The sequence below is a fragment of the Lotus japonicus genome, chromosome 6 (genome assembly GCF_012489685.1).
Source record: "Lotus japonicus ecotype B-129 chromosome 6, LjGifu_v1.2".
In the NCBI taxonomy this organism is placed as follows: Eukaryota; Viridiplantae; Streptophyta; class Magnoliopsida; order Fabales; family Fabaceae; genus Lotus; species Lotus japonicus.
The window spans coordinates 58,633,869-58,647,865 of NC_080046.1; the positions used below are offsets into that span (position 1 = coordinate 58,633,869).

The 13,997-nt window shown below is 36.5% G+C and overlaps 1 protein-coding gene across 1 annotated transcript; it reads left to right on the top strand.

Annotated features, from left to right (window-relative positions):
- Positions 1-6,583: 6,583 nt before the first annotated feature.
- LOC130725926 (homeobox-leucine zipper protein ATHB-14-like) lies at positions 6,584-12,161 on the top strand. Its single transcript, XM_057577119.1, has 18 exons — positions 6,584-7,073; positions 7,434-7,593; positions 7,698-7,810; positions 7,898-7,988; positions 8,107-8,202; positions 8,310-8,423; positions 8,528-8,611; positions 8,895-9,050; positions 9,138-9,212; positions 9,289-9,395; positions 9,508-9,697; positions 9,794-9,982; positions 10,065-10,145; positions 10,248-10,382; positions 10,704-11,023; positions 11,173-11,284; positions 11,421-11,570; positions 11,793-12,161. The coding sequence occupies exons 1-18, from the start codon at positions 6,865-6,867 to the stop codon at positions 11,937-11,939; spliced, it is 2,529 nt and encodes an 842-aa protein (XP_057433102.1). The 5' UTR covers positions 6,584-6,864; the 3' UTR covers positions 11,940-12,161.
- The last annotated feature ends 1,836 nt before the right edge of the window (positions 12,162-13,997 follow it).

Sequence of the window (13,997 nt, forward strand, 5' to 3'; positions counted from 1 at the left end):
CATATATTTTGTGGCCATCTTTTAGCCTTAATTATGAAGAATGAATAAGCTTATTCTCACGTACCTTGCTAGCCAATAATTAAATTGTTCAATTCCAACAATACATTTTGCTCCCAAGTGATTAAAAAAGGCCCACCTCCAACCTTTTATTAGCCCAGGACCATACTATCTTCATACATAATATACAGCCTGGGAAATAATTAATTTCATCAATCATTATTTTTTTACAAACAGATCAGTTCCTGGATTAATTGGCTCACCAATTTAAAAAAAAATTCAAAAAGTAACAATAAACAGTACAAAAAGTTATCAATAATAATAATAATAATAATCTAATCCAGCCCGAACCTGCATCGGCTTATGGATCATGCGAGATGGATTTAAATGACATAGGGTCCTTATAAAGTTCGTTCTTACCAGCCAAACACACCAATAAGTTTGATTAGTCTGGGTTTGCTCGTGGGTTCGAACTCATTTTGAGAGCATTGTCCATATACAATAGGTATGGTAACTACATATGGGAGCTTGTTTGCCCTCACGGTCTCTCTTCATTTAGAGAGTTAAAAAATCGAAAAGTAACATGTACATTCCTTATTTTAATATGAAAATTTTTAGTTAACTTAATTGAGAGGAAAAAAATATGATTGCACCAAATTCTAGCGATACAAGGAGAAATATGTAAAAATAAATGAGAGAAAAAAGAGAGAGAGAGAAGGAGAGATGAGAGATATGATAGGTAATGTGATTGAAAAATTAGAGAAATAGGAAATGAATGGGTGCATATGGGATTTGGGTTCCTGCAATAAGGGCAAACCTATGTATGATGCAATGTAGGAATCAAATCATTTAATGAAGATTGGTCGGGATATATTGCATAAATATCATATGACAAAGATAAACCTATAATTTAAGTCGTTTGATCTTCAAATGATTCAGATTCCTTAATTATGTGAAGTTAGAAATTTCCTAACTGCATGGAATTCAAATTCATAAAATTGAAATGGAAGATAAAGTTTAAGCATCAAAATTGTACAAAATATAACTCTTCTGCAATATCCCTATACACCGTACTTTTTATCATTACATTAATGAGGTTACAATTTTTTATGTAAAAACTTTTTATCACTCACGATGCAATATAAAAATTTTGTGACGATAAAAAATTGCCACAAAATTTGTATGCCTAGTTCACAAATCGCTTTCATATTAATAACACCCAATATGTAAAATACACAGTAACAAGGGTTTGCCAATACCTAAAAGCAATATAAAATGATATTGTATTTTTAAGAGTGTGTGGGTTACCTCAAAAGCTAGCTCTTTAACTTTGAATTATTTTAGCCAAGGGTATCCACCAGCTGAGAGTTAAAGACTTATCTCTTTCAAGATGAAGAGATCGTTGAAGTGGATTTTACCTTTTTCAACATATATTTTTTCATATACACGAGCAATGTTTGAACCCTTGCCACCGAGTCGAGCATGCTTAAGAGACTGATTTATTTACCAATTGTGTTAAGCTTTTTTGTCCCCGGCCCTTACTAAGAGTGACTATGAAAAGTGCTAACAACATACTCTTTTAAACATATACATTCTCTTACACACTCTACAATTGGTCAATTTTTAAAAAAGACAATACATTTCTCTCGCTTGTTAAAAATGCATGTGTTACTTTCTTAAAATAAATCTATCACATGAAGTGTGTAGGGTGTGTATTTAAAGAGTGTGTTGTTAACATTTCTATTAGAATCGGAGAGATCTGACTCAATCCCAAAGCTATATAGTTCAAGAGTTGAGGGTTGGACTACCCTTTACAGATATTTGTTTGGTCATATCTCTAGTCAATGTGTGACTTCTAACACATCATCTCACGCTCAGGACTGGACATTTGGAGTATGGAATGAACATCAACGGGTGGTCCAAATATAAGAGGTCTCTACAACAAATGAATATAGGATATGGTTTGATACCATATTAGAATTAGAGAGACCTAACCCAACCCTAAAACTTGCTCGGGAGTTGAGGATTGCACTACCTTCTACAAATATTTGTTTGGTCATATCTCCGGCTTATATGAGATTTCTAACAATTTCTCAAGTGAAGATATATTATTCTATATACACTTTATAAAGATATAATAAGTCATATATTTAGTTAATATCAACTTAAGTGCGATAAATTAAAAAATACTTATAGTAATAAGGAGCAACTAATTGCTCTACTAACTGCTGGTACACTAAAATATACTAGTTGATACAGAAACTGTAGTATCAATTCATGCATGGTGGTGATCATACAAGATAATCAAATTGGTGGACTTGTTCATTATCACATAAATGCATCCATGAGGACTCGTATAAATTAAAAATAAAATGAATATTTTTTCTTTTGATTCATTCTCTAAATTAAAGTATAGTTAGGCATTTAAATTCATCGTATATACTTAAAAACCACTACTAATCATAAAGATTACAAATGATACCTTGCCATAATTAGCTACATAGACATTAGATTTTCACTCACATGAGCAACCTATCATGCCGAGGTCCTTTTTCTTCTTCGATGTCTCTACCTTTACACCTCTTATCTATGCATGGACCCTAAAAAAACAAGAGCATAGATGTAAAATGGAAGCAAAGGCATGCACACAATTCTAGAGTGAGAACAATGGTGGTGGGGTCTTACAAGAGAGTCTACGACACTCTTTTGGTGCATGTAAAAAGGGGTCATCACTCCTCCACCAAGGATTAAAAAACAAAACCTTTTGGTTTGGGTCCCCGCATGGGACTAAAAGGAGTCTCCACCTTTGCAAGTTTTTTTATTAACAAAATCACGCAATGTAATTTGGAGAACAAAGTTGAGTGGACCTGACCCAATGGTAGGGTCACATTGTCCTAAATGATCTCTTCATCTTCCAGAAGTAAAGATATAGGCAAAGGGAGGATCAGTGATCATAACACATTGCAAAGGGAGACAAAATAACACAAGTTAGTCTGTGGGCAACCAGCCAATAAGGCAATAAGCATTGACTCCTCTGAGTCCCCATCATATATATAGTCTATACTCTATGTACATTTGTTTTGATATATAGTAAAAAATGAGAGTGAGTTAAAATTATGATGGACATAAATAATGTATTTTACTTTTGTATACGGAAAAAACTATTCATGAGGAAATTAGCTCCACTAGAATGTGAGTGTTATTTGTTTAAATAGGATTGCATCTTGTGGGCTTGGATAAAGAAAAGAATCAGATAGAACTAATGCTATTGGCTTAATGAGTGAGTTTTTGCAACTTTTGGATCATCGGATGCTTTGAGGGCATGAAACTCTCATGTAAATGTCAACCTTGTAAAAGATCTAAAAGTCAATTGCTTTTCTCAGGCATTGTCGACCTTAATCTTCTCTTTCTCTGCACTTGGATCCTTATGAGTAAAGGGAGTTTAAAGAGGTGGGAAACACTCTCAATTGTCAACAAAAGAGAGGAAGTTGGTGCTTGGTGGATCTCTACCACAAAAAGTTGGGTTTCATGGTTCAGATACATAATTCTAGCCATAGCTTGCAGGCCTAAAACTTCTTGAACACTTAATCGTAATTAAAGCAATTAGATTCTACTCTCAGATACACTAGTGTTCTTTAAGTCATTACTCATCATGATTGAAATTCTTCTTAATTAATCAGTAAATAAATAAATATACTCATTAGAGGATGTTAAACTAAAATTTGTCGTGCATGTCTAGACGATGAGCCTGCAAAAGTGACTTCACCATGACGAAAATATTATTGCAGACTTACGATGAATTATAACCTTTGATATTGTCCAAGTAAAAGCAAGCATGTCTATATGATATATACGTACTAGGAAACGTTATACAATAATGAAATAATCAGGCATATTATAGTTATCGATAGCTTGCATTTTTTCTCTCGTCAAAAAGTTTCATCAGTGTTAGGTTCGATTTGATTTTCGTTGAGGAGGAGGTTGGAATACCCTCTAAAATTATGAGTATGTAGATGATTTAAGAATTGGAGAGCAATTTTAAGGCCTCATGGTGTGGAATTGTGCAATGGTGCACAATGAGGGACATCTTAGATGGAAGCTGGTGGGGAAGGGTGGAGTTCTATATGGTAAGGACAATAACACGGTGAATAAAAGAAATAATGTTGACGTCACAATCTATGTTGAGGTTGAAGAGGACAGCAAAGAGCCGAGAAAGAGAACTCGGGAGATGAGGAAGGTCACTACAATAAAAACACTAACTAGCATGGGTCAGGAGACAAAATTAATAAGACATCTAAAAGTAGACTCTACAACCAGTTTAACATCGACATAGCATCGCTGACATGACTCATGTTAACCAACTTGAAGCAACACTTAGTGTCATGCAATCGACGCATCGTCCTTCTATTAGCTCGGCCATATAGGCAAACTCTAACTATTATAACAAAGCGTCGAATATTGGTTGTTAATACAAACTTGATAATGAATTACGGTCATTTGCTCGTTACTTGAGAGCTTCTAAATTGATTGATCTCGTCCAAACCAAATGGTACTCTAATTTAAAGTTACTATTATTTGCATAGTATTTCTTAGTTAGAGTATTGTTTGGCTTGCATGATAGTGTTAGCTTAGAAACCACTAAACAGTTAGTAAACGATGCAAGTCATCATCAAATGTGCATTGCCAGTATAGATAATTTACTCATGCATCAAGAAGATTAGGACATAATGCACCCATATGATACTAATATTGTGGGTGGAAAGGGGATAACTGTGACTGGGCTAGGCTGCTAGACCGAGACAAAGGGGATAACGATGATTGGATCGGTACGATGACGAGGGGTGTAAGATATGGTTTGACTGACACGCAATGCTATTGGAGGTTGGGGCGGGGGAATTTACTAGCTAGGCTAGGCTATGCAAGGACGATGACGGTGAGGCCGAGACGACGATGTTTGAAGGCATTAGGTCGAGATGATGATGAACATAATATATTGTGAGTACATTTGAGTGACCACAATGGTGATAGAGGTTAGGGTAGGGGCAGTTGAGTGCTAGGCAAGAGCAGGTGGGTGAGATACGGGCAGGGTTTAGAGTTAAATGTTGTGAGAGTGGGGAGAGCTTATAATTGGGCTAGTAGTCATAATTGGTTGGGCTAATGGTGAATCTTTCTACTTTAGTAATTTACTTGGGTTTGACCAAAAAAAAAAGTAATTTACTTGGGTGTAGTCATAATGAACTTAGAATCGTTAATGGATGCTTGCCTTATTTAGAAGCTACAATGTTGTATAATTAACATCGTTTTAAATCACGCAAATAAAATTACTGTACTCGGGTTGGTACAAAATGAATTCAAACATGGATGCGAATATGAACCGAACTAGACTTTTGTCTTCGAATCGGGCTGGTTTGACCCGACATGTGTTCACCTCTACATTCCCTTCTCTGTGACTCAAACACATGTATTTCCAAAATTTGGTGAGATATTAATTCCCTTCTACATCTCCATGAGTTTTTCAAACATCTCATAAATAGATCGAGAGGAAGGCGTACAAATTGCCCTTCTTTGTATAAATCAAGAGTCCATTGATGGGAAAGGGTTAGGAAAAGCTTGAACCCAATTCCTACCATGATGAATATACATGTAATTAAAATTCACGGGAAGTTTATGCATTTGTGTGTTGATAAGATCATTACTATTTCTTCAAGCTCAATCTAGGGAAAAAAAACATATTTAACTCGACTAAATAGTTGTGTGCCTATTAAAAAAAAACTAAATAGTTGTGTCTCTATTCACGTTTAGTAATACAACCATAGAGATTAAGTTAAAACCCCTAATTGAAACCAAACTAAACTTTTGTCTTTAGATTGGATTGAATTGTCCGGATTGATTGAATTTACACGGCACATGTGCAACCCTAATTTATGTAACTCAAATATACACTTTCAAAATTTGAGATATATTTCAAAACAAAAATTAGGGGCCAAACATTTTGCAGGGTTCAAAAGACATATTTAACCCAAGTATATATTTGTCTGTCTATTTTGTCTACTATAGTGTACTGTATTGCCTCACTCGTTACGTACATGCCCTCATCTCTCTCTCTCTATTGAAAGTTGAAAGTTGAAACACATGCTTATGTATGTGTACATCACATGCCATCATCCAAAATGCTTATGTATGTGTACATTCATCACATCATCACATACCACCATCATCATTCATCAATATTCAATACTGAATATAAAACACCATTCATTTCATTTTCATGAAGAGAGAGAGAGAGAAGCTGCAGTGCACACAGCACACTGTTGTTGTGGCTGCCTGCTGTATCTTTATCCTGCACACAGAAGAAAGAGAAAGCAAAAAATAAAGAGTTTTTAGCAAATAACAGGAAAACCCTTTCGTCAAAAAACGTGTCTGTTGTGCTCTCTTGTCCTGTCCTCTCATTTATATCCCTCCCTTTTTCTTTTTCAGTTTCTGCATCACACAACATATCACACTCACCAATAAAACAATTTTCATTTACATTTTTTTTTCATATTATATTAGTATACAGTAGAGACATCACATAAAAACACACAACATACTCACTTTCTTCCTTTGTTCTTGTTCCATCTCTTTCTCTGTAGGTGCTTTCACTCTCTCTCTTTCTCTTGAGATAAAAACCACTGTGTGTTCTCTTCTCTCACTCACTCACCCTTCACTGAACCTCACTTACATCTTTGAACATCTAATGAAGGAGAGTGGAGGCTCTCTTGGAGAAGAGAGCCTGCACAGTGAAGAACAACAACAAAGCTAGTGTGTTTCTTCTCAGTGTTGTTCCATTTTCAGTCTCATAACCTTGAAACTTCACTTCTTCTGGTGATGGCTCTTTCTATGCACAAGGACTCTTCCAACAGCATGGATTCAAGCAAGTATGTGAGGTACACTCCTGAACAAGTTGAAGCTTTGGAGAGGGTCTATGCTGAATGTCCAAAGCCGAGTTCTTTAAGGAGGCAACAACTTATCAGAGAGTGTCCTATCCTCTCCAACATTGAACCAAAACAGATCAAAGTTTGGTTCCAAAATCGCAGGTAAGCTTTTGAAAAATGCATGCTTTCAAAGTCTCTTCACTTTTTATTAACATTTCTTGAAAATGGTCTTCACCTTTAGCTTCTAATTTTCTCTCCATGTGAGAAAGTAAGGAACTTTCTCTGTTTTATCCAACTCAAACTCACTCTTCTTTGGTCCATTGCTTAATGTTTAGGACCATTTATAGATGAATGTAATTAGATTCTAAGTTTCCAACTTTATCAAGTTTTTGGTCTGAGAAAAGTTGCTTTTGGTGGATAACAATGTTTAGTCCAAATGGGCTAGTACGGTTCTGTTTTCTTTATTTCTTCAACCATTTTTCTGTTTTTTTTTCACAAGACATTGCTAATTTTTGTGTGTAGATGTCGTGAGAAGCAGAGGAAGGAAGCTTCACGTTTGACCACAGTGAATAGGAAGCTGAGTGCTATGAACAAGCTGCTAATGGAAGAGAATGACCGTCTGCAGAAGCAGGTCTCACATCTGGTGTATGAAAATGGTTACATGAAGCAACAGATACATACTGTGAGTCCCTCTCTCTCTCTCTTTCTCTTCCTTCATTTATTGTGTTAACTTTCTGAGTTCTGAGAATGTCATTGTAAGCATCGTGTGTTGTTTTTTCTGAACAGGCATCTGCTGCGACCACCACAGATAATAGCTGTGAGTCTGTGGTAGTGAGTGGTCAAAATCAACAGCAAAACCCATCTCAGCATTCCCAAAGGGATGCCAACAACCCAGCTGGGTAAGAAGCTTCACTTTTAAAATGGCTATATGCATTTTTCATTTGAATGTTTTCATGATAAACTGATTATGTAGTTTTGTTTTGTAGTCTTCTCGCTATTGCTGAGGAGACCCTGGCAGAGTTCCTATCCAAGGCTACTGGAACTGCTGTCGACTGGGTCCAGATGATTGGGATGAAGGTATGACCTTTTCAACAATGTTATAAGATTTTAGTACTTAGTAGTATTTGTGCATCAACATTTGTTTATTGAATTTGATGTCGTATGTTTCTTTTCTTTGTGGTGTGTTGTTGTGTAGCCTGGTCCGGATTCTATTGGAATCGTTGCTGTTTCCCGCAATTGTAGTGGGATAGCGGCACGAGCCTGCGGCCTTGTGAGCCTAGAGCCCACTAAGGTATGCTGATGTATCCATGTTGCTTTGTTCTCTCCTTGCTGATCAATGGAATTGTATTTTTTGGTTATGTTTTTCTTGACTTGTGTCTGTTTGAATTTTCATCTCAGGTTGCCGAGATTCTTAAAGATAGAATGTCTTGGTATCGTGACTGTCGATGCCTTGATGTGCTGAGTATAGTCCCTACTGGGAGTGGGGGAACAATAGAGCTCATGTACATGCAGGTCAAGTGGCTTATTTTAATCTACAATAGAAGCTATGCTGATGTTGAAATTCATTTCTATTTAGTTTGTCAGTCGTTTTGCTGATATGAAGCTGTTTTTTTCAGACTTATGCGCCTACAACATTGGCAGCAGCTCGTGACTTTTGGACATTGAGATATACTACAACTTTAGAAGATGGAAGTCTTGTGGTACTAAAATAATCCCAGCATCTACTCTATTCCTTTTGGCCTGCATATTGACTCTTGTTGACAAATATGCTTCCATCCTTTATGCGGTTGTAATGCCATAGTTTCTTTTGGTTAAATTTTACCATCTTATGCTTCCATTTTGTATTTTGGCTTGCTTTGTTATTGTAACTGTTGCATAAAATTTGAAGCTATCGCACATCAGGGTTGACTTACATTTACACCTTTACATTTCAAAATATTGGATATTTTTTTCTCTAACCTGTTAAATTTTTTATGATGGCAGATATGTGAGAGATCATTGACCAATTCAACTGGTGGTCCCACTGGGCCTCCTCCTTCAAACTTTACTAGAGCTGAAATGCTTCCTAGTGGCTATCTAATTCGACCTTGTGAGGGTGGTGGCTCCATTATTCACATTGTTGATCACATAGACCTAGATGTAAGGAACACATACAGTTCAAATTATGTTTGGAATTTCCATATGTCTGGAACTTCTCTAGATTCTCAACTTTGTTATTGCATACAGGTCTGGAGTGTTCCTGAAGTGCTGAGGCCCCTCTATGAATCATCCAAAATCCTAGCTCAGAAAATGACGATTGCTGTAAGTTTAATTAATACAAGTTAAGATACGTTCAATTATGTGAATATTAATGAGCCTTATTAAATATAATTCGCAGGCCCTGCAACACATAAGACAGATAGCACAGGAGTCCAGTGGAGAAATTCAGTATGGTGGGGGACGCCAACCAGCTGTCTTAAGGACGTTTAGTCAGAGACTTTGCAGGTAAGCTCTTGGATTTGGCAATGTAGTTGTTGGTTGGGTGCATTTCACATGTTTTGATTTAATTGATATGACTTATTTTTTGTTCACATTCTTTCTAAATCATATTCTTCAGGGGGTTCAATGATGCTGTGAATGGATTTGTGGATGACGGTTGGTCAATGCTGGGTCATGATGGGGCGGAAGATGTGACTATAACTGTAAACTCCACCCCCAACAAGTTTTTGGGGTCCAATTACAATTCGTCAATGTTCCCAGCATTTGGAGGCGGGGTCCTGTGTGCTAAAGCATCAATGCTACTGCAGGTACTTCAGAAATTATTTACGTCATGAACTACTGTATAACAATAATCAACACCATGAACTATTCATATTGATTTCTTTTGCAATGCTGAGCTGCAGAATGTTCCTCCTGCTTTGCTTGTTCGATTCCTGAGGGAGCATAGATCAGAGTGGGCTGATTATGGGGTTGATGCGTACTCTGCCGCTTGTCTTAAGGCTAGTCCCTATGCAGTTCCTTGTGCAAGACCTGGTGGTTTCCCCAGCACTCAGGTTATTTTACCACTTGCTCATACCATTGAGCATGAGGAGGTATTACCCCTAACTACATGACATCTTTCATTCTGTTCTTTGCATAACATATGCTCATCTGTGATTTACCACAATTGTGCAGTTCCTGGAGGTAGTTCGAATAGAGGGTCATGCATTCTCCCCTGAAGACGTGGCATTAGCACGTGATATGTATCTATTGCAGGTAAAGTTATGTGCTTGAATGCCTGGAGGTAAATGTAGAAGTTATAGGTGGTTCTGTAAATGCTTCTTAATGACGTTTGTGCTATGCAACTTGATATGGCAGCTATGCAGTGGAGTTGATGAAAATGCAATTGGGGCATGTGCTCAGCTGGTGTTTGCACCAATTGATGAATCATTTGCTGATGATGCTCTCTTACTGCCTTCAGGCTTTCGTGTCATCCCATTGGATCCTAAAACAGTGAGTGTCTACTCGTCTGGTTTAATGGAGCTTTGTTACGAAACTGATATGGAATGTTTTATCATTATAGTTAGACTTCTGTAGTAGGGCTCTACTCAACCTTGTGTTAGCCAATTGTTAGATCAAAATTTCTCTATAGTTTCAATGCGTTAATTGTTGGTTAGGCAGTGTAGTTCAATTGACTCACTAAATCAATATCTTGTTTGGTACCTCTTTTCGGGTAATACTGTACTAGAAAGTAATAATCCTAGGGCTTCCATATAAATACGGTTGCATGTTGACTTGCTAAATGTCTTTGTTTTTGTTTCTTTTGAAACTCAGGATGGATCAGCTGCGTCTAGGACATTGGATTTGGCATCGACACTTGAAGTAGGTTCTGGTAGTACTCGTCCAGCTGGTGAAGCTGATGGTTACAACCTTAGGTCGGTCCTCACAATTGCATTTCAATTTACCTTCGAGAACCATTTAAGGGACAATGTTGCTGCTATGGCCCGTCAGTATGTGCGTAGTGTTGTGGGATCAGTTCAGAGGGTTGCCATGGCAATTGCTCCCTCTCGACTCAGCACCCAGATGGGCCCGAAACCACTTCCTGGTTCACCAGAGGCTGTTACCTTGGTTCGTTGGATCTGTAGAAGTTACAGGTGTGTCTTCTATTAATTCCAAAGTATACTGAGATTAGTTAGCATAACCCATGATTGGCCGATGTTTATGGTTCAAATTCATGACCTGGAATTGAAAATGATTATCTTGTTCCTAGTTATGATCTGACAGTTTGAAGTTTGATTTGCAGGATTCACACTGGAGCAGATCTTTTTAGAGTTGAGTCTACAGCTGGTGATGCTATCTTGAAGCAACTTTGGCAACATTCTGATGCAATCTTGTGCTGTTCTGTGAAAACAAATGTAATTACTTGCATTGGTCCTTAACTTCTCTTTATTTAAACCTGAATAGTTAATTAGTTGTCTGAGTTTGTTTATAACCTGCTATTGTTTACTGAACTTCCCATTTAGTAATACTCTATTTGCAAAATTATTTCAGGCAGCTCCGGTGTTCACCTTTGCAAATCAGGCTGGACTAGACATGCTTGAAACTACTCTGGTTGCCCTTCAAGATATCATGCTTGATAAAGTTCTTGATGAAGGTGGCAGGAAGATTCTTTGCTCTGAATTCTCCAAGATAATGACACAGGTGATTAATGAATACTTCATCATGTTAGTTTAGGCCCTCATCCTTGTGATTATTACTTCCAAAATATGAGGAATAGTTTTGTATTGTTACACTTATTACAAATATGTGTGGAAAATTGATTTACTTGAATTGTGCATTGAAACTTAAAATTAGGATATTTATGTCCCTACCTCTTTCTATTCTTCTGAGTTACTTGCTAACTAATGACTGTTTCTTTTTCAGGGTTTTGCATCTCTTCCGGCAGGGATATGTGTATCCAGTATGAATCGACCAGTCTCCTATGATCAGGCCATTGCATGGAAAGTTCTCAATGATGATGATTCCAATCACTGCCTGGCCTTCATGTTTGTGAACTGGTCTTTTGTCTGATGGGGGAACAATGTTATTAAGATAAATATATGTTAATTTATATTCAGATCAGTACTTAATTACCTGATACTTTTAAAGACAGTTGTACTAATTTCAGCTTTTATGCACCTTTTGTGAATTATGTTCCTCTATCACTATGTAAGAATCCTTAAGTTTGGTGAATCCTTGACTTGATAATCATAGTTTATGGTGAAGATGATCTGTGTAACATGGTTTAGTTCATTTGGGCGTTTTATTATATATCAAGGCAAGATGTTATGACTCTTGTTTTAATTATGTCTCAGCAAACCATGAAGGCCATCATGGTTTTTTGCTTGCTTCTTAAGCTAAAATGTGCTTTAGGTTTCAACTGATGATGGTATTTTAGGAAATAACTTTTCAACCGTGATGGTTTGTGTGAATTGGATCTATGATAGTGTCTTTTTTAGTTTCTATTTCCAAGAGGCCTAAAGTAACTTTTTTTACATGACTCTTCCTCGTGACACTAGGCCTTTCAAATTTCATGTGCTATTTCACTTTTTTTTGGTTTTAGTAAAGAAATGTAACTATGAACTATAAAGTGATGTTTGCTCTGTCTATTACACTAACATTTCTATTCACACTTATAATGTGACTTCGACGAAAATTAGTTTCTTCACATTGGTAGTTAGCTAAAAAGGAATATATTGTTCATGTTTGGTTCAATGTCTCACATTAAGTTTAATGTGAATTGGAAAAGCAGGATTTTGAATGGTATTGACTTCAATGAAATTCATATGTACAATGGTCTTCAACATTTTAAGGTTTAGTGGATCCTGGGAATCTATTCTAAATAATGAGGGGAAAGTTTCTTACTTTCATAATTATTGTGTCCTGGCAGAGGGATCAAAAGCTTTTGTTATGAAGCAGTGAATCTAAATTTTTTTGCTAAAGTATTTCATATGATATTCAATAATAATTGCTTAGAATGAATAACAAAAAGCACCCTATCTTGACCAAAAATAGAAATACATAATAAGAACCACAAAAATGTTCTCTCTCTAGTCTCTAGTGTGGTCCAAGTAAGGCGCTTTCTCACCCCATTTAGCATGCCATCACCTTAGCACCTTTACTGGGAATTGACATGTGGGTAGAAGAAAGAAGAGGAGCTAAGGTGGAATGAGAAATGAAGAGTTGAATCCTGTAATCTTGCATTAGGATACATATGATGATGGCATGCTAAATGGGGTGAGAAATATTATCATAGTGTCTCAGAGATAACGAATTGATCCATCATATGCTAGTACTTAACTTTTAACAAAAATATTGGCAATAACCCTTGAAGATTTCAGGGTGGGGAAGAGTACTTTCTGCATGAAAAGGATGCACAAATTAAGAAAGTGACAGACAATTGCAAAAATAGCAGCACCTATAGTCACTTGGTAGCAGCTCATCTAGGTGTAGATGCTGACCAACATTAAAGTTTGGGTTGAACCAGAAATTAAATACAAACTAGTACTATACAATAAGGTTGGTTGTTGATGTTAGAAATTCTTCAAATCAGAGAAGGGGTAAGTGGTGAGATGATGTTAGGGTCTGTCTGAATATTTCTTTTCCAATGGAACAAAATCTTTCATAGCTGAGATCAAACGAGGAGCATTTCACGGATTATGTCGTTACTGTCACACATATAAAAGAACAAAACTTATGTTATCAAAGTTTGACATCAATTGAATAAAGTTTGTAGCAGGGTGGAGCAGTAGTAGTGCTTTCTAGGCAATGATGAAGCGTTTGGGTGTTGATGAGACATACATTTGCTTCATCATTTATTAATGAAATTAAATTCATAGCCAACAATTCTAAGCAAAGTTAACCCTTTTCATCATGCCTATTTTTACATCGTAAAAAACTGTTTATGTAGTGAAACTTGAAAGAGATTAAGTGAAGAATCTTTAAAAGATAATTTGAGACCTAATCTCTATTTTATTCAAAGTGCACATAAGTATTTACAAAAGCCTTCTGCGCTATATATGAAGATAGGTCATCTTAATTAAATCCAACAACCCATTGTCCCGCAATTAATTGATATTGAGATTCAGG

Bases quoted from the DNA above. Each gene is read 5' to 3' on its own strand.
- LOC130725926 (XM_057577119.1), top strand. From the start codon at position 6,865: ATGGCTCTTTCTATGCACAAGGACTCTTCCAACAGCATGGATTCAAGC. The intron at 8,203-8,309 runs GTATGCTGATGT...TTTTCATCTCAG, and splicing joins TGAGCCTAGAGCCCACTAAG to GTTGCCGAGATTCTTAAAGA. The intron at 9,698-9,793 runs GTACTTCAGAAA...GCTGAGCTGCAG, and splicing joins AAGCATCAATGCTACTGCAG to AATGTTCCTCCTGCTTTGCT.